The sequence below is a fragment of the Neophocaena asiaeorientalis genome, unplaced genomic scaffold (genome assembly GCF_003031525.2).
Source record: "Neophocaena asiaeorientalis asiaeorientalis breed wild unplaced genomic scaffold, Neophocaena_asiaeorientalis_V1.1 scaffold534, whole genome shotgun sequence".
Taxonomy (NCBI): domain Eukaryota; kingdom Metazoa; phylum Chordata; class Mammalia; order Artiodactyla; family Phocoenidae; genus Neophocaena; species Neophocaena asiaeorientalis.
In genome coordinates, this window is record NW_020172826.1 from 1,801,455 (window position 1) to 1,821,495 (window position 20,041).

At 37.6% G+C, this 20,041-nt stretch overlaps 1 protein-coding gene across 2 annotated transcripts in view; it reads right to left on the minus strand.

The window, feature by feature from the left end:
• Positions 1-8,184, minus strand: part of CFI (complement factor I) — a 41,793-nt gene extending 33,609 nt beyond the window's left edge. For both annotated transcript variants that reach the window (XR_003002853.1, XM_024741967.1), the window contains exon 1: positions 7,999-8,184. Coding sequence is in view for 1 of the 2 variants with exons in the window: in XM_024741967.1 (XP_024597735.1) it covers positions 7,999-8,055 (57 nt within the window). In the remaining variant the exon portion in view is untranslated. The remainder of the gene's footprint in view (positions 1-7,998) is intronic.
• Positions 8,185-20,041: the final 11,857 nt, after the last annotated feature.

Consider the following 20,041-nt stretch of genomic DNA (forward strand, 5'->3'; position numbering starts at 1 on the left):
TAATTCTTGAAATCAAATTCTTTCTTCTCCTCAGGGTTTGCTTCCCTTGCTTTCTGTAGATTGTAGCTGTTTGTTTACTAACTTTTCTAAACTGTTTTTGTAAAGTTTGTTTTTTTGTCTTGTGTGGTCCCTGAAGTCTTGGTTCCCTTACCTTGCATTCAGCTAGGGTTTAGACGAAGATTTCCTTGAAAACAAGGAACCAGAAAGAGAGAAAGAGAAAGGGAAAGGGAGAGAGAGGGGGAAAGAGAGAGAGAGAGAGAGAAAGAAAGAAAGAAAGAAAGAAAGAAAGAAAGAAAGAAAGAAAGAAAATAAAGAAACAAATGAGGTAGGTGAGCCCTACAGCTGTTCCATGTGATTTCCTTCAGAGAGTTCCCAGACTGTGGTGCAGAGAGGAGGAACTTGAGCTGAGCCCAAGGGACTTCTTGAGGAGACAAAGCTGAGAGTCTTGGGAGACCAAGGCAGCTATACTTCACAGAATAAAGTACTGGAAACAAGTAAGTGGCATAGAGAGAGAACTTTGTAGCTCTGTAGACGATCCCCTTTTAATTGTTCAGCTGAGTATTTATCAGCACCCAAATGTGAAGAAACTACCAGAGACTGGGGAAAGAACCACCCAATAGAAATCAAGGTAACAGGGCCCCAGCTCAAACAGTGCCATGAATAGTGCTTGTTCTCAACATTCAGACTGGAAAATTTCATTATTCATGGGGCATTGGAAGGAGTACAAAGAAGGATCTTGCCTCAGTAGTATGCAACAAATAGTCCTAGACTGAGCATTGTTCTGGTCCTACCTATGAATGCTCAAAAGCAAGACCTGAAAGGATCAAACTGTTTTCAAGGAACTTAACTGCATCTCAGAACAAAGCTCAAGAATATGTATAGGAATACAAAAATACCCAGTATTTAACAGGATAATATTCCTAATAGCTGGCATCCAATAAAAAAATACAGGCATGCAAAAATACAGGAAAATATGACCCACAGTGAGGAGAAAAATTAAATTGATTGAAATTTACCCAGAATCCTTAATATAGATGTCAGAATTTGCAGGCAAGTATATTATAATATTTATTATAACTGTATTCCATATGTTCAAAAAGTAGAGACAAGAAAAATATATAAGAGATCCAAATTGAACTTCTAGGGATGAAAATAACAATATCTGAGATAAAAATACACTGGATGGAACTAACAACAGATAGGACATTGCAGAAGATTCACAAACCTAAAGATTTATTAATAGAAACTATCCAGAATGAAATGTGGAAGTAATGAGAATTTTTTAAAAAGAACAGGGTATGAGTGAGCTGTGGGACAGGTTCAAGTGGTGTAGTATACGTAGTATATGTGTAATTGGAGTTCCACAGGAGATGAGAATGAGATGGGAACAAAAATGTTATTCGAAGAAATAATGGCTGAAACTTTTCCAAATTTGATAAAAATTATAAATCCACAGATTCAATAAACTTAATGAATCCCAAGCAGAAGAAACATGAAGGAAACTCCACCAAGGCACATCATCTCAAATTGCTCAAATAACAACAGTGAGAAAATCTTTAAAACAGCCAAAGAAAACGACCCATGTGCAAAGGCACAAAGGTAAGGGTGACAACAGAGGTCTCATGCAAGTGAGAAGACAGTGAAGCAGCATTTAAAAAATACCAGAAAAAAACCCCTGTCAACTTATAATTCTATACCCAGCAAAAATATCACTTGAAAATTAAAGCAAAATAACAACCATTTTAGACATACAAGAGTTGAAAGAACTAATCACCAGTGTATCTGCACTACAAGAAATGTTAAAAAAAAAAAGAAGTCCTTCAAGCAGAAGGGAAATTATCCTAGATGAAAATCTGTTGCTACATGCAGGAATGAAGAATACTGGAAATATCTGGAATTTTTTATATGGCGGCGGGGAGGAGGTAGCCATTATCTCTGCTTTGTACCTTTTCTTGTAGTATCTTTGACTTTGGTATCAGAGTAACATTGACCTCATGGAATGATTTAGGAAGTAAATTTTCTCTCCTTTTTGGGGGGGTGGGGTGGGCAAAAGAGTTTGAGAAGATTTGGTGTTGTTATTTGGTGAAGCCATCTGGTTTTGGACATTTCTTTGATAGAAGTTTTTTCTTTCTTTCTTTTCTTCCTCCCTTCTTTCTTTCCTTCCTTCCTTACTTCCTTTTCTTTCTCTCTTTCTTTCCTTCTTTCTTTCTTCCTTTCTTTTTAAATCACTGATTTAATCTCTTATTACATGTCTGTTCAGATTTCCTATTTCTTCTTGAGTTGGTTTTGGTAATTTGTATGTTTCTAGTAATTTGTCCATTAATCTAGGTTATCTAATTTGTTGGCATATAATTGTTCACAGTATTCTCTTATCATTCTTTTGATTTATATAAGGTCAGTAATAATGTCTCCACTTTCTGATTTTATTTATTTGAATCTTCTCTGTTTTTTGTCTGTCTAGCTAAGGTTTGTCAATTTGCTTTGATCAATTTGCTTGATCTTTTCAAAGAACAAAATTTTGGTTTAATTGATTTTATTGTCTATTTAAAAATTTTTTTGTTTCTATTCAAATATTTATTACTTCCTTCCTTCTCCTAGCTTTGGATTTAGTTTGCTCTTCTTTTCTAGTTCTTTAAGGTGTAAAGGTAGGTTATTGATTTGAGATTTTTGTTCCTTTGTAATGTAGGTATTTACTGCTACAATTTTCCCTCTAAGTACTGCTTTTGCCAATCCCATATGTTTTAGAATGTTGTATTTTGTTTTCACTCATCTCTAAGTATTTTCTAATTTCCTTTATTATTTCTTCTTTGACTACTGGTTAAGAGTATGCTGTTTATGTTCCACATATTTGTGAATTTTCCAGTTTCCCTTCTGTTACTGATTTCTAGCTTTATTCCATTGCATCCTTTCACTTTCAACCCATTTGTGTCTTTGGATCACAAATTTGTCTTACAGATAGCATATAATTACATCTTTTTTAAAAAAAATTCTACCAATCTATGCCTATTTATTAGAGAACTTAATCCTTTTACATTTAAATTAATTACTGATAAGAAGGCCTCACTTTTGACATTTTGCTATTTGTTTTCTGTATGGCTTATACCTTTATTGTCATTACCTCCATACTGCCTTCTTTCATGTTTAGTTGATTTTTTTGTAGTAAACAATTTTGATTTTTTTCTCATTTTCTTTTCTTTTTGATTATTTAAAAAATACTTTCTTTGTGGTTACCATGGGGATTATACTTAACATCTTAAATTTATAGCAGTCTAGTTTGAATTCATACCAACCTAGCTTCAAGAGCATATACAAACTTTGTTCCTGTACAGTTCCATCCCCTTTTATGTTGTTACTGTTATACGTTACATCTTTATACATTGTGTGCCTGTTAATTTATAATTTTTAAATACATTTGTCTTTTAAACAGTGTAGGAAATAAAAAGGAGTTACAAGCCAAAAATAAAATTACATTGGCTTTTGTATTTATCTATGTAGTTACCTTTACTGGAATTCTTTATTTCTTCATATGGCTTCAAGTTACTGTCTAATGTCCTTTCATTTAGCCTAAAGGACTCCCTTTCTTGTAGTGTCTTTCTTTCTTCCTTCCTTCCTTCCTTCCTTCCTTCCTTCCTTCCTTCCTTCCTTCCGTCTTTCCTTTTTCTTCTTGTAGTGTGTTTCTTATAGAGCAGGTATACTAGCACCTTCATCAGCTTTTGTTTACCTGAGAATGTTTTAATTTCTCCTTCATTCTTAAAGGATAGCTTTGCTGGATATAGAATTCCTGGCTGATAGTTTTCTTTCGGCACTTAAAAGATGTCATCCCATTGTCTTCTGGCCTTTATAGTTATTGCTGAGAAAGATGCTGCTAATCTTATTGAGGATCCTTTGTCCATGATGAGTTGCTTTTCTCTTGCTGCTTTCAAGATCTTCTGTTTTGTTTCTCGGCTTTTAATAACTTCATTATTTTGTGTCTTGGTGTGGATTTCTTAGCGTTATCTTTTTGGGGACCAGTAAGCACCCTGAATCTGTAGATTCATTATCTGTTATCAAACTTAAGAAGTTTTTGGCTATTATTTCTTCAAATATTCTCTGACCCTTTCTCTCTTCTCCTTCTGAGATTCCTATTTTGTATATATTGATGGTATCATACAGGTCTCTTAGGCTCTTATTCTTTTTTCTTTCTGTTCCTCAGATTGGATAATTTAATTGAACAATCTTCAAGTTCATTTACTCTTCTGCCTGCTCAAATCTGCTATTAAAACCCTCTAGTGAGTTCTTTGTTATACTTTTCAGTCTAATTCCTTTTATGATTTCTGTCTCTTCATGGATATCCTCTATTTGTTCATACATCATCCTCCTGGTTTCCTTTAGCTCTTTGAACATATTTAAGATAGTTGACTTAAAGTCTTTGTCTGGTAAGTTCAAAGTCAGTTTTTCCTCAGAAATAATTTCTGTTAATTTTTCATGTGAATGGGACATATTTTCTTGTTTCATTACATGCTTCATAATTTTGGGTTGAAGACTGGATATTTTGAATATTATAATGTAGTAATTCTTGAAATCAAATTCTTTCTTCTCCTCAGGGTTTGCTTCCCTTGCTTTCTGTAGATTGTAGCTGTTTGTTTACTAACTTTTCTAAACTGTTTTTGTAAAGTTTGTTTTTTTGTCTTGTGTGGTCCCTGAAGTCTTGGTTCCCTTACCTTGCATTCAGCTAGGGTTTAGACGAAGATTTCCTTGAAAACAAGGAACCAGAAAGAGAGAAAGAGAAAGGGAAAGGGAGAGAGAGGGGGAAAGAGAGAGAGAGAGAGAGAAAGAAAGAAAGAAAGAAAGAAAGAAAGAAAGAAAGAAAGAAAGAAAAAGGAACCTCTCAAATTGAGAACAACAACAAAAAAACTCCCCCAGGTTTGTAAATTGGCTCTGTGCTGGGGCACTCCTTCAATGCTTAGCCAGGACATTTACAATTATGTCTTAGCCTTTACTTCATGCTTCCACTGAGCCTGGAGGTATAGGCTTAGAGTCTTCTTAGGTGTTTTCTGAGCTGCATCCTGCCCTGGGCATGTGTGCTGCTTTCTAAATTCCCCAGTATACACAGGGACTTTTGAATGCACTAATTTCCCATTGAAACTTTTTCCTTCCAAGCTTTGGCACCCTATTGTATGTCTCAACTGTAATCTTTTGTCCCAGGTGGCTGTAGGTTGTTTTTTTTGCTTGCTTTCTAATGTTTTTGAGAAACAGTCTGCTGGCTTTCCACTCTGAGTTCCAAGTTAGATGAAACAAAGACAAGTACATTGTGTCAGTCTTTCAAGTAGCCCCCGCGTAGGTTAGAACAAACACAGTTCTTTTTAAATAAAGTCTGCTCTCCTCCTTTTAGAGCTAGGGACTAGAGTTCCATACTGGGAATGTGAACTGCCATCTTTAAGACTGCCACTGAGTTGGGAACAGGGTGGGGTAAGGGCAAGTAGAAATGCCACAGTTTTCCTACCATTTTTAAATTGCCTTTTTCCTTCATTCAGCATTCACTTGGGTGCTGTAGGCCTCTGATAACTGGAGTTCTGATGAAGGTGGTTCTGAAAGTTTGCTTGATTTTTCTATTTTTTTGTGGAGGGACAAGTGTTTGGATTTGCCTACTCTGCCATGGTTGCTGACATCACTCTCTGCATTGTGTGTTGCCTCCTGTGCATATCCTCTTTCCAGCATTTTGTCACTCTGCTGAACATCACCCTACTTCTTTCCTTCCAAAATACTACTCATATAAACCAAGGTTTGCAATATGCTTGTAGGGTAAAGTAAAAATTTAAGGTTTCAGTCAGGGATTATGTCACAGCACAGTACTATCACTGTAGGTAACCATATTGACTGAACTATCTGGCTTCCCAGTTCTTTAATATCCCTTGGTTATTGATACAGCAGCCACTCCCTCTGTGCTCTGAGTTTCTCTCCCATCCTTTCCTAAGTTCCCTTACCTCTTTGTCTGGGTAGGTTCAGTAAAACCAGAATTCTCATTTCACTATTCAGAACAACTTAAGTCTAACCCACTGCCAGCCCACCCCATCATTGACATCATTGATTCAATGACATAATCCATCCATCATTGATATATAATGGGTGGATTATCAGTCCATCAAAATGGACTCCAAATTGGTCCATCAGAATGTTTTGATATAAAAAGGGAGTGGGGCTTTTTATTCTCTAGAAGGAAACCTGCTCCCAGCTTTCAAAATAACGTTTCTCCTAGCTGTACATATTTTATTTCATGTTGAAAATGTAGATATATTTTAAAACTTCTTTGAACACATTTATGTTGTCTCTATGGTAACCTCCATTTTAAAATGGTTATTTCTCAGCAGGTGGGATAAAAAAATCATTCCATTTTCTTTTATAAACTAATATTCTAAGAAGTTCTGGAATTTTCACAAATATGATATTAACTCTTTTCAAAATGCTGTTTCTTAAAGGAATGAAGACAACTTTATTGTTGGATGATTTTCAGTAAAAGAAAGAGGCTCTTTTCCTTTGTGTAAGTGAAAACTACTATATTCAGGTTTTTTTTGTTTTTTCCTGTTTTTTGTCCAGGAATTCAAAATGTGGCTGAAATATCTTTTTTTCAAAAAACAAATTTTTCTTGTTATAATGTAACATATTTATTTGGTATTTAAAAAACAAAAATAAAGAATGAATAAAACAGAATTTCTGAACTCTGAAAATTCATAAATGCATAAAACATAAAATAAAAATCACCAACAACCCCATTACTCAGAGATACCAACTGTTATTTATCCGATATAAATTCTTCATGAAATTTTAAATTGCCATTTATATAAGCAGTTATATGTGTGTATTTGTGTGTGTGTGTGTATTTTTCTCTTTAACAAAAATAAGATTTTTAGTGAGGGCTTTTTTGTTTCAATAAATATAAAAGCACAATTTTAATGGCTACATGATAGTTCATTTATAGACTACAATAATTTAATCGATTTTAATCAACAAGCACTTACTTTACCTCCATTTGTTCTGTACTAAAAACATTGAATATATATTTTAGAAGTTACAAGAAACAAAGTATATAATTCTGATTTCTTAGGTAGTTTTCTTTAAATATTTGCTGCTATAAACAGGCATTAAAACAAATTTTGGAATTGTTTCAAAACTCTTTGATCACAAAAGCAGACAATCATCAATAAGTATCTAAAATGTCTTAAACATTTCTAACTTTAATAGATCGGCTTTCAGACTGCCTACAACCTGTCATTTCAGTTTTATCTCTTGAGTTGCCTACAAAGTCTCTACTCTGATCAAACAGGTTTATTCATCTGGAAGAGCCCAGTGCTGTGCTATCTTTCTGCCATAACACTTGCTGCTTTTTCAGGCTGAAAAATCACTTCTTCCTTCTCTCCACCGATCAAATCTAATCCAGAATTATAGACCTAGCTCAAATCCTATTTGACCCATAAACTCTCCCTGACCTCCTAGCAGGAAGGGACTTTTCCTCTCGTAATGTCCCTTGGCAGATAGCATTTGTACCATTTTTTGGTACAAAGGAAGAAAAGTTCCTTCTCTTGTGTTTTCATATATTATTTAAATTTTGCTTATTTCCTCATTGGCATACTTGTATCGTCTTTCTACAACTGTACCAAACGGTTACTGAAGGAAGAGATCAGTCTTGCCATTTGCCCAGCACTCTACCTTGCACATAGATAGAGGGAGTTTGATAAATGTTTACTGATTTAATAATTACTGTAAATATAGATCTATATTAGTAAAATTCTCATTCAGTTCAATTTCTATGCACAGAGAATAGCATATGAAAAAAGCAATTTCTTAAAGCTCTTTCATCAAGATGTTAACATAAAATCTTTGTTACTGACTAGATACTGTCATTGTTGGCAACTGAACTATGTGATTCTTAAGTCAAAATAGTATCTTTAAGATGTTTTCTGTATTTTTATAGTATTTGAAATATCTACTTAAAATAGTTTGCATAGATATTGAATTACTTACCTCACAAAAACTTAAGCAGAAGCACAAAAGTAACAGAACGGCATGAGCAGGCTTCATGTTGGAGACAATCAGGGTCTGTATCTCTACTGTGGACTCGTCTGCACCTCAGATATTCTTTTGAAATTTAATTTTTAACCTCTGAAAAAATATTTAAAAAGAGCACGCCTCCTAAAGAGCTTTGTACTTTTGAACTCATGTAGATTTTGGCAAAATTTCAGAGTTTTACCGTAACTGAAACCAAAAAAGGCCTCAGTAAATGGCTGAGGGACTGTTTCCTGAAGAGGAAACTGATGCCCCACCTTGATACTGAACAATGCCTCGTTCTGTTTTCTAGAGAAGACAGAAATCACTAGAAGAAAGTTCTTATGTTTTGGTAAAATAGAATTATATATTTTTCTTTAAGGACAAAAACTAGGAAATGGTAAGAGTAGAAGTCCATCATATGGAAGGTTACGCTGAATACATTAGAAATCCTCACCAAAACGCTTCCTTTCATTCACAAGTTGTTCTGTGATCAAATCATTTTCTCTAAGCAGAGATGCTGTCAACAGTCTGGATTCTCCTGAAGCAGATGTGAGACAGAGTTTGGGGTGTGAGATACTTATCAGGAATCAGCTCCTGGGAAAGGAAGGGAGGAGAAGCAGGAATGAGCAGAAAGAGAAATCAGACCGCAATGCAGGCTCGACAAAGCCTTGCCCAGCTCACGGGGGCCTCTGGAGCAAGAGTGGCCAGTCACAGTGGCCCTGGGTCGTGCAGAAATGGCTGGATCCTGCCTGCCTTACTCAGTCACCTGGTGAGGGTTGCCCAGGAAATGCTTGCGCTTAGGTGAGGCAGGTCTCTGTCGCTGAGGCAGACCTTGAAGGATCTGACAGTTAGTTGCTGTCAGAAGGAAGCGTCAGCTGACCACACACTTCACGGCCAGGTAGCCAGAACTTCCTTGAAGGCGGATCTGGGAAACTCATCTCCCTGTCTTGCAGAGTCTACCGTTTGCACCTTTTAGACCTACTTTCCATTTATGCTTCAAGGGCGGCTCCTTCAAAACTGCAGGGGACCTTTCTTCCTGAGAGATTATTTAGGAGAGGGAGGTTGCGGAGAGGGGGAGGGGAGGGAACTGTAGCCCCTGCCCTTGCAGTTGACCTTGGGGCTGCAGTTGATACTCACCCCCTGCCTCCTTCCTATCCATTCTAGATTCCCTTCACCCTGAGTTTCCACCTCTGCTGACCTCAGTGACTTACCTGGTGGGATGACCCACAACCTCTTCCAGGAGTTATCCAGCCCCTGATTACCATTCACTTCTCAGACCATTGTTGCTGTTTCTATCCCTTTACTGTCACAAGAGACACCTGAGCAGCTCATATGGTTCCATACACATTTCTCCCTACCCTCATTGTATAATAGCAGCCTAACTTCCTCCGAAGGATCAGGGTCAGTTACTCCTGTCAAGATGGTGACGCCTCCTCTTTCCTGCTGGTCCCCAGACACAAGCAGCTCAGTGTGCACCAGGCAGAAGGTTCACCTTATAATTCAGTGGGATTCCTGTTGTGTCAAAGGACAAAAGTGTGCTTCCTGTGAGGAACAGACCTCAGAGTAAAAAGTGTGGAGACAAGAGCACACGGCCTCCAGGTGGTCATCAGAAGTGATGCTTCTGTTCCGTGGCTCCCAGGCCTGTGTCTTCTCTTTGTTGGGGATACAATGCATATACTGCTTCCTGGAGGATAGCACCCAGTCCTCACAGAGTATTGCCTTTAAGTAGCACCTCAGCTTGGCATTCACCAGGCTACTCCAATGCTCCATAAGGCTGCCAGCTTCACAGTGGTATAGTATGTGATATGACCAGTGGATTGCATGGTCATAGGCCCACGCTCACATCTCCTTTGCTATAAAGTGGGTTCCCTTGTCCGGCAGGATGTTATACGGGATCCCCTGTTGGAGGATTAAATACTCTGTAATCCTTTAGCTCATGATCCTGAGGCCCTGCAGACAGAAGAGGTACATCCTTACCCACAATTTATGTCTATTCCTGTGAGAATGTACCACTGGCCTTTTTAAGACTGAAAGAACCGAATGTGTCAATTTACCAGCAAGTAGCTAGCTGGTATCCTTGATGAACTGTGCCATCTTGGGGGCTTGGTATCCTTGATGAGTTGTGCCATCTTGGGGGCTCAGCATTGGTCTCTGTTGCTGTCAGATTGGACATTGGTTGATGGCAGTAGCTAAAGAAACCTTCAGGGTCCGTGCTGTTGGCCTCATGGGTATCTTCCATCTCTGCCACCATGGCCACTTTATTCTTGTGCCCATTGTGCTAGTACTGAGGTGGTTGATGACTGATTGTCTGATTGTCAATTGGCTGAGTCATTTTGTTGGTTATTTATTACTTTTCTCTGGTGGATGTTCTCTGGTGGGCGTTAACATGTGATAAACAGATTTTTACAGTTCAGCCCTACTCCTATATGTACATCCACGTTTCTCCCCTTCTAGAAACTGTGATTCCGTATATAGTCTAACCTTAGGCCACTTATTTTTCCACACAAAGTGGAGAGCCAGGTGTGCCACCTGAAGCTCTGCCCATGGGGATGACTTTCTTTCACCACTTTCAGAACCATTACTAAGTATGGCTGTAATGCAGCTGCTATTTTCAGGTTGTACCTACATACTGAGCCCATCTGTGAACCAAACCCAAACTTTTCCCTCCTCCTTTAGCTGGTCATTACCAGAGTCCCCACAGAGCCACAGGTGTGAGCTGAGGGAGGAACACAGGTGCAACGGTTTGGATTTGGGGGAAAGGGGGGAATTGGGGCCACCTGCTCATGTACTTTGTGCCCTTTTTTGCTGTTTGTATTTGGTTCCAGATGTAACATTTTCATCTTATGTTTTTGCTAGGCCTCCTCAGCTTTGTACTTCATGGGTCTGTTAGGACCCAGCTCATAATGGGCATCTCTGCCACAAGGTGGCACAGTGTCATGTTCGGTTGTTCCACATTTACCAGGGTTCAGTAGTGCCTAGGTTGTTTCTCAAAAAGAATAGAATTCTCTGCTACAGATGGCATGGCCTTGCTCCAGAACCCCAGGGTCCTGTATTGTAGTTCTCCCAGAGTCTTCCTCAAACACTCCGCAATGTTTTCTCCCACCACTGATACCTCCAACACTGCAGGGTCTTCTGGATTAGTGAACTCTTTCCTGCTCTGGTAGCCAATGAACTATTCTTCAGTGTGAAGTATTTGCCCAGAAGTCAAATATTCCCCAAAGGGAATATCCCCAAAAAGGGTCACTAAAGTTTGTGCTTCCTTCTTTGTGAAATGAAGTACCAGACAAAATAATTTATCTTTTAATTTAGAGAATATGTTCTGGAAGGTTTCTGAGCCCTGTTTTCCTAAAATTTTACTGATGTGCCAGGATGTATCACCGCTGGAGCACGTGTGTCTAATCCAGGCATTCAGCATGTTAGCCACCTCCTGCTTATCTGCTCTGATTAAGGCAATGCCATTAATGTAATAAAACAACGTAATGCTTTGTAAGAAGTCCACATGATACCCAGATTTCTTCAGACTTTATTATGGCAGAAGTTGGGACATAAGACCTATGAAAAAATTCTAAATGTATACTGTTGTTCATCCCACAAGAATGCAAATATTCCAATATTCTTTTCTACTTAAAATACTTATAGTGGTTTTGGTTTTCCTGACCAAATTCTTATTGATATACTTTATAATACTGCTAAAATTAGAATCGAGGTTCTTACCTCTAAAAGAAATTTTATTGAAACAAATATTAAACCTTAGGTAGGGGGTGAAATTTCTAAGCTTAGAAAGAAGAAAACAAAAAGACATTTATATATCCAAGTTATGTTAAAAATTTTATAACAAAAAAGCACTGAAAAAAATGAACTAAGCATGCAACTCAGGATACCATTAAAAAAATAACAAAAAGAATTAAAATAATAGAAAGGAACTAATAAAGACATAAGCAATAGTAAATAAACCAAAAAGTAAAAAAGTAGTAGACTTGATAAATAACATGAGTCATTTTTTTTTTTTTGGCGGTATGTGGGCCTCTCACTGTTGTGGCCTCTCCCGTTGCAGAGCACAGGCTCCGGATGCGCAGGCCCAGTGGCCATGGGTCACGGGCCCAGCTGCTCCGTGGCATGTGGGATCTTCCCAGACCGGGGCACGAACCCATGTCCCCTGCATCGGCAGGCGGACTCTCAACCACTGCTCCACCAGGGAAGCCCAACACGAGTCATTCTGAGAAATAATTTTTGAAAAGAGAGTAAAACAATTTTAGGGGAAAGCTATTTAAGTGGACATTTTTAGGGGGCTGCCAACATCCACTATCCTTCATAATAGGTTCCCAATTTTCTGTGTGGAATTATCTTTCTTCTGTTATGAGTTGTTTTGGTGGGAGAGTAATTCCAGGCACCTGCTTTCCAAATGGAAGTTGAGAAATCCATATCCAGCCTCCTTCCATTCCTTTTTATAGCCCAAGGACTGATCAAAGAGTCTCTCTCTCTCTCTCCCTCTCTCTGGTGTTTGAATCTTGAGTTAAGTGATAAGAGGACAAAGAAACAGTTGTGAATTATTTACTGAGGCAGCAGAAGCAGCAGCAGCATACTGGTTAGACTGCTTCAGCTAGAAGATAAGCTTCTTTTGATTCCTTTTGGCCTTGTTAAGTATCTTTAGTTCTTAAGCCTAGGTGCTTAGACACCTGTCAGTGCTGTAAACATCCTATTATCTTCCAAGTGAATTTTCTTTTACTAAAGTTAGCCAGAGTTGGTTTGGTGGCTTGTCACTTAAGAACCTTAAGTGATAAAATCATATGCAATTTATGAAATAATCTGAAGATCTGGAAGAAAATTTCCAGGAAAATAGAATTATTGGAATTGACTCAGGAAGAGATAGAAAATTCAAATAAATTAATAGCTAAGAAGACATGGAGAAGTTGAAGATTTAAACCCCCCAAGATACTAAGTTTTACCAACTCTTTTAGGAAAGATCATTCTTCTGTTATTTAAACTTTTCCAGAACATGAAAAAAGATAAAAACCTCTCCAACTTATTAGCAATACTCTAATATACTCATCCAGAACTGGATAAGACAAGCCTCTGAAAGAAATCTATAAGCTACTCTTAATTATTAATATACATGCAAGGACCCTAAATAAAATGTTAGCAAACCATATACCATAAACCACAATATAGTAAAAGAATAACGTGCCATGACCAAGTGGGGACCATTTCAGAAATACGGGGGTGTTCAACATTAGGATATCAGAGTAATTCAGTATATTAAAATCTTTAATTAAAATAATAGATTAAATAAGAGTCTGTATAATTATATCACAAGATATGGAAAAGGTATTTGATATGAGTTTAACACCAATTCTTAATTTTAAAAAAAGTGAGCAATCTAGGAAAAGAACAAATATCATTAACCTGATAAAGGGTAGAAACCAACAGTAAACACCATATACACTGGTGAAACACTAGAGCCAAACCCATTAGAACTGGGAATAAAAGCAAGGATGCAATATTTCAATACTGCTGTTATTGGAGGGAATAAACATGAAAAAAATTATAAATATTGGAGTAGAAGAGACAAAATTGCCATTATTTGTAGATGAAATGACTGTCTACTTAGATAAAATTAATTGAAAACTATTAGACCTAAAGTCAAAGCTTATTAAAACGACTGGATACACAATCAACATAAGAAAATGACTTTTCCTAATCTGTCAGCAATTAACAAATAGAAAATGTAATAAATGGCTCACAGTGACTGACATTCTACATAGTTTACATCTCTTCCCTTCCAACATCTCAGTAAAAATAAATATAAAAATAATTCCACTGCACCATTGAAAAATGAAGAGGGAGTCCATCAACAGGGTACAAACAGTGAAGATTTACTGGAAGACATAAAACAGAGAGGAAGAGACTAACTGCAAAACTTAAAGGAGGTTTTGAAATGTTAAACGGATGTAAGTGACAACAATTGTATCCAGAATAAGGGAGACCACAAAGTAAATAAAGACAGTGGAATCTGTGAGAAGTGATAGACTAGGTAATCAATTAAACAAAGAGCAAAACAGTTGAGCCAGTACCCCATTCTTCAGGAAACTTACTTCAGCATTTGCTCCAGGATAAAGCCTACAAAAGGCTCTCTGCAGTGCATGTTCTAACCTAGTTCCCCTGGAGTGAACACTGGGGCAGGAGAAGCAGAGAACCATTCCAGGTACAACCTCATGGGGTTCAGGGTATCTCTGCACTTAAAAAAGCAAGTTATAGGCAATCTCCCAAGGCCTCACATCCCACCCCACCTTCTCTTACACAATCATCCACACAGTGCTCTGTAGTCAGAAGCTACACAACCAGTATGTACGGCACAATGAAAAGGAAGACCAACCTCATCTATGACTATAGGTGCAAAAATCCTAAACAAAATATCAGCAAACTGATACAAACAAAATCTTAAATAGGATTCAGCAGTCTGTTAATAATAACATTAACACTTGACAACATTTTATGCACACACACATACATATGTATATAGGCTCAAGTAAATAAGTAATTACGTTAATGTCATAATTTCAGGGTAGGAGAGGCACACGTTTAAATTCAAAAGAAGCAAAAACCCTTTAGTATTAACTTTGGACATATCAGTACAAACCATGTTTTTTTTTCTTTCTTTCTAAAAATATGTACTAAAGATATCTCCTATCTCTGTCCAATGATAAGGCATAGAAGTCGTGATAATCCAGAAGCAATGACCACCCCTTAGTTCCAGATTGTGTTCTTTACATACCCTTTCCTACTAAAAGGAACAAGGGCTCCCTAAAGAAAGGGCTGGGGCAGGAAATGTATAAGATATGTTAGATAGAGACATCTGGTGTCAGAGAGCAAGGAAGCTATCAGAGGCTAGTAAGTGGTATTAACAGACATAGGACCAAACTTGAAGGGTTTCTCACAGCCAAAGATGAAACAATTTAAGCATTAAAAAGGACAATGATAACAAAGGATTTAAGTAAAAATAAATATTAAAAAATAATGAAGAAAAGTTCTTTATGTCAGCTAATAATTGCTAAAGGAATGATAAAATTAGCATATCACCATTTTGCAATCCCTCATGAATAGACGAATCTAGATGAGGATCATTGATAGCTGCTGAAGCCGGCAGGTGAAAAGCTGGCAGGGAACTGTCTCACAGATGGATCAGGGTGATATACTGATCCCACTGATCAATCTTAACAACACCCAAAGAGAAACAACCAGATGTCATGTGCCTCCTCGTGTGATGCTGTAAGAAGTGTTCTTGGAAAAAAAAAATTGAACCTGAACATAATCGATTCTCCAGATCTCACTACCAGGCAACTACCAGTTTCCAGGAAACACAGAGGACAGAGAAACATGGTTTATATGACCAAGAAGATGGGAAATTCTACAAGATAAAAAACTCAGTTTCTACCACAAGTAGATGCCATGAAAGAAAATAAGGAGAGAAAACTGATAAAGAATAAAAGAGACTTAAGAGACGTATCAATAAAATGTAATGCATGGATAGAGCTTGTATGTTAATAGTGAATTGTTATAACGATTTCATTTTTCTTTTCTGATTTCCTTTTTTAGTTTGATTGTTTTACACTTTATTAACACCTGTTTTATAAACATGACTTAGAGTTCAATGTGGTGATTTTTGAAGACAAAGTGGGAGATGAAAGAGTATTCTAGGCCTAGGTAATTCTGGTAGTAATAAAGAATCAAAACTTATAAGTGCAGCAATGGCTCCAGAAAAATTGAAAAGACACTCAAATCACAGTAAGAGAGCAAATAATTTCAAATGGCCTTTGGAATCCCAGAGTAAAAAACTTGTTTAAAAAAAGTCACCTTTTAGAAAGGCAGTTATCAAGTGGCAGAACTTTTTGACTAAAAAAGGAAAAAAAACCAGAGTTGGGAAGAACCTCACAATTCTAGTATGTAAATTTAGAGAGAGCAAAATGTCAGGATAAGACATTATATGAGAAACTAGAAAGGTTTCAATCTCAAAGTTTGATAAATTGATGTAATTGATGACATGTCACATGATGCTAAAGAGATTTTGTATAATAAACCAAAAACAACCTTTTATCCAGATTGATGGATCAATAGATTTCAACAACAAATGTCATATGATAGCACTTGTAAGATGTAAATTGTAGTGAAATTTGAGAAAATTCTTCTGCTATAAAATGCTGCCCAAAACAAGCAAAGGCCAAGATACATTTACTGTTTTGTCTTCATATTGGAAACAAAAGGTACATCTTGGAAGAAATATGTTGGCAACTGACCGACGGTGCCCTGTCAATGATTTGAGCATTGTTCCCTGAGATGGTTCACTTTCTTAAAAGAGAAAATTCTAATGAATTCACAACACCCTTCTTTCCTCCAGGAGAGTTGCTGGGAGAAACTTTTGGAGCTGAAATGAAAAAAATTCTGGATAATGATACAAAAATGATTAACCTTATCAAAGACCAGTTTACCTGAGAACATTTAAAAAAACTGTGTAAAAATCTGGACAGAGACCACAGAAATCTGCCACATGCATAAAATCTTATGACTTAAGAGATCATTTGTTCTGGGGGAAGACAGCTGCCACGTCATGAGAATGCTTAAGCGCTCTGTAAAGAAGCCCACGTGGCAAAGAACTGAGGGCACCTCAGAGATTGATCCTCCACTCCCAGTCGTGCCTTCAGATGACTGCAGCCCCAGTCAACATCATGACTGCTACGTCATGAGACCTAGAGCCAGACCACCTAGCTAAGCTGCTCCTGAATTTCTGACTTACGGAGATTATTCAAGATAATGTTTATTACATTGAGCCATTAAGTTTTGGGGTAATTTGTTATACAGTAAGAGAAACTAATATTGATTTTGGTTCTTAACAGGATGCTTCAGCTGAAAAGTGAACTGTGGGAATACTAGGGTCTGGAGAAAATATCTTGATTTCAAGTGACGAGATTCTTGGTTTTAAATGGAAACTGAAACTCTGGAAAAATCATACAGCCAAAAAAATCTTGAAATGTTTCTACTGTTGCTTGCACTTTAGAGTGAGGGTCTCAAGTTAAGACCAAACCACCTGAGGGAATTGCAGAACAAAACTGAACCATATTTTCCCTCCCTTTAACACAAGTAAATGACTGAATGAGGGTTCCTTTCTCTGAATCTGCTCCTCAACCTGACTTTGAGAGAAGAGGGAGAGTTTGTAAGATTATGATTATAAACATAAGATGAAACTTAACTGATTCGCCTTTCTACAAGTTCTGGATTTTTGTGAAAGAGTATCCTGCCATTCATACGAAATAAACATTTTACTGTACTTTCCAACTTCTTACTTGTGTGAGCAAGCCTTTTATTTGAGCTTAAAAACAGTGACTGAAATAATCTTATTTCAGCTGAAAATGAGATCTGCGTATGTGAGTCTCAAGATCGACTCAGAATTGACCATATACGTAGCAAAAGACAAGCAAAGATTTCACATTATTTTCTTTAGTTTCAAAAATAACATTTTATGCACATATAGGCCTATAAAATGATTAATATTCATTAAAATCAATTTTTGCAATCTAATAAATTAAATGAAAAATTGAAGTTTCCTCTCCCACTTAATTTGCATCAGAATTGATATCCTATTTTAAAATAACTATAAATGGAGTATAACCTTTAAAAATTATGAGTAACTATATTGTACACCTGTAACTTATATAATATTGTACAGAAACTCTACTTCGATAAAAAAATTTTAAAAAAGAATTGAGGTCCTTTGTGAGAGGGGGGAAACTACAGAGTAGGGTAGTAAGTTGGACAAAAATAAACAGATTCATAGAAAAACACCATTCTCTACTCAAAAGAGCACCAAGTTACACAATGTGAACCACTGAACTATACACTTCAAAATGATTAATGTGGTAGTTTATGTTATGTGTATTTTACTACAATTGAAAAAAAGAGCATTGACAATTATTATTGGACTACCATGTCTACGTGTCTATAAGCTGCTGATCGTGTTAATGTACTAGGATGGATATATATATATATATGTATATATATGTTTATATATATTTATATTATGCAGGGTTTTCTGAGACATAAAAATTACTTCAATGGTTCTTCCAGGGTAAAAAGATAGAAAAAGGCTGGTCTAATGGATGGCAAATGGAGCTTTTCCAAGAAGGAAGTGATTGCCAATGGCAGGAAAAAAGAAGCAAGGCAGTGATGCTGGCCTGATGGGGCAGAGAAATGGTGTACAGTACTGGAGGGAAATAAAATTAATTATATAGAAGGCCTAGTCAATGTAGAGATTTTACTTTAGACTTGTTGTCAAAGGAAATGGAGAACTAGGGATCCTGAGGATGGCTATGGTACGAGGAAACTTTTAATAAGTTCAGTATGTCATCACATGCAGTACAGATGGGAGGAAGAAAAGCCTGGAAGCATTTAATTTGAGACAACAAAGATGCTCAGAACGTGAGGAAGTTATAGTTCACTGTAATTATTTCTCAACTTTTGAGTTGCCGTAGATTATACTGGGTGATTTCGGTTAGGAATAACAGAGGAAAGTGTGGTAGTGGCAACAGAAGGCCTGTAACAACAGTACAAGCTTTAGATGGAATGAACAGAAATTGAGCGCTTTAGATAAAAGAGACTGCAACTAAGGTTGGGTGGGGATGGTGACAAAGATGATGGAGAGTGCTCAAAGGCTTGAGTCCAAAGATGCAGAAACCAAGAGTATGATGCTACCATGAGGACAAACAGGTAACTGGAATGATGAATAACTTGGAGAGAGCAAGGAGTGAGACTGGGGTTGGTGGTACAGCAAAGGACTGAGGGCTGTGAGAATCCATCGTTCCACTTTGTCCCTCTAACTAGCTGGAGAAGTTACTTCGCTTCTCTGTCAGTTCCTTACACATAAGATAAAGGGGCACCACGTAATCTTGAAGGTCCCATAAATGTTCAATGGTTTCATCACACTAAGTTGAGGATAATACTGGGACACCAAATGGAGATAAAACATTGAACGTAAACAGAGTAAAATAGAGCAGGGCAGTTATGAATAATTCTACCTCTGTATGATGTATAGAATTTAAAGTACATTTATCAAATCTGAATAAAAGTTCATTTACCAAAATTTTTTTATCTGTATGACTGATGCTTTTTCAAGAAGCTTACACTTTAGTGTAGAAGACATACCGTGATTCCTAGTATTTCCATAGTTAAGTTTACGAAGTTCTTCCAATATGAAAATAACCCTCTAAAAAAGGTACCAATCCCCACCCTCTTTCAAAGAGGCGGTTGACTGCGCTAAATATCAAGGTAAGGTCTCAGAAGATTCGAGTGAAAAGAGACCAACCAAATTTAACAAATAGAAGGTCGCTAGCCTTCTTTGGGAGAGAAGTTTTAGCGGAAGTTGAAGTCAAATATCAAGGACTTAAAGACAGAAGGTGAGGGGCTTGTGGTATAGACAGTGTCCTGCGGGGCTGAAAACGTACTTGACAAAGGAATAAACTATCTGGTACAAAAGACAAAAACATGGTCTGGCTTTCTGTCAGGTAACAGTTTCTTTAAAAGGACACAGACACCCACACCCACACACACACACACACACACACGCACACACACTTTTTTTTCTTCCTTTCGTGAAACCATAGTACAAAACGACGGGCACAGTACTGCCCACAATCTCGCGTACTTCGAAAGATCCGGAAGAAACAAGCGATTCGAAAGAACGCAGACAAGCCCTTCCACTAAGTTCCGACGCGGCCAGATCCACCTCCCGGCAGAGCGCGGCTCAAACGTCCTCAGAGCCACCGGCAGCACAGTTGCTGGAGCCGCAACCAACTGACGAGCGAGGGGACTGCAGCGTAGCCTGAGAGGACAGGGTGCACGGCCACTCAGCTGCCACCAAGTACAAGCCGATCCGCTGGGAGAGGCGCGGTCCCTGACGCCAGCCATCGCCAAGGGCAACGCCGCGGGGCGGCACTTCCTGCAACGTCACGCTGCAAAGGACGCCGCTATTGTA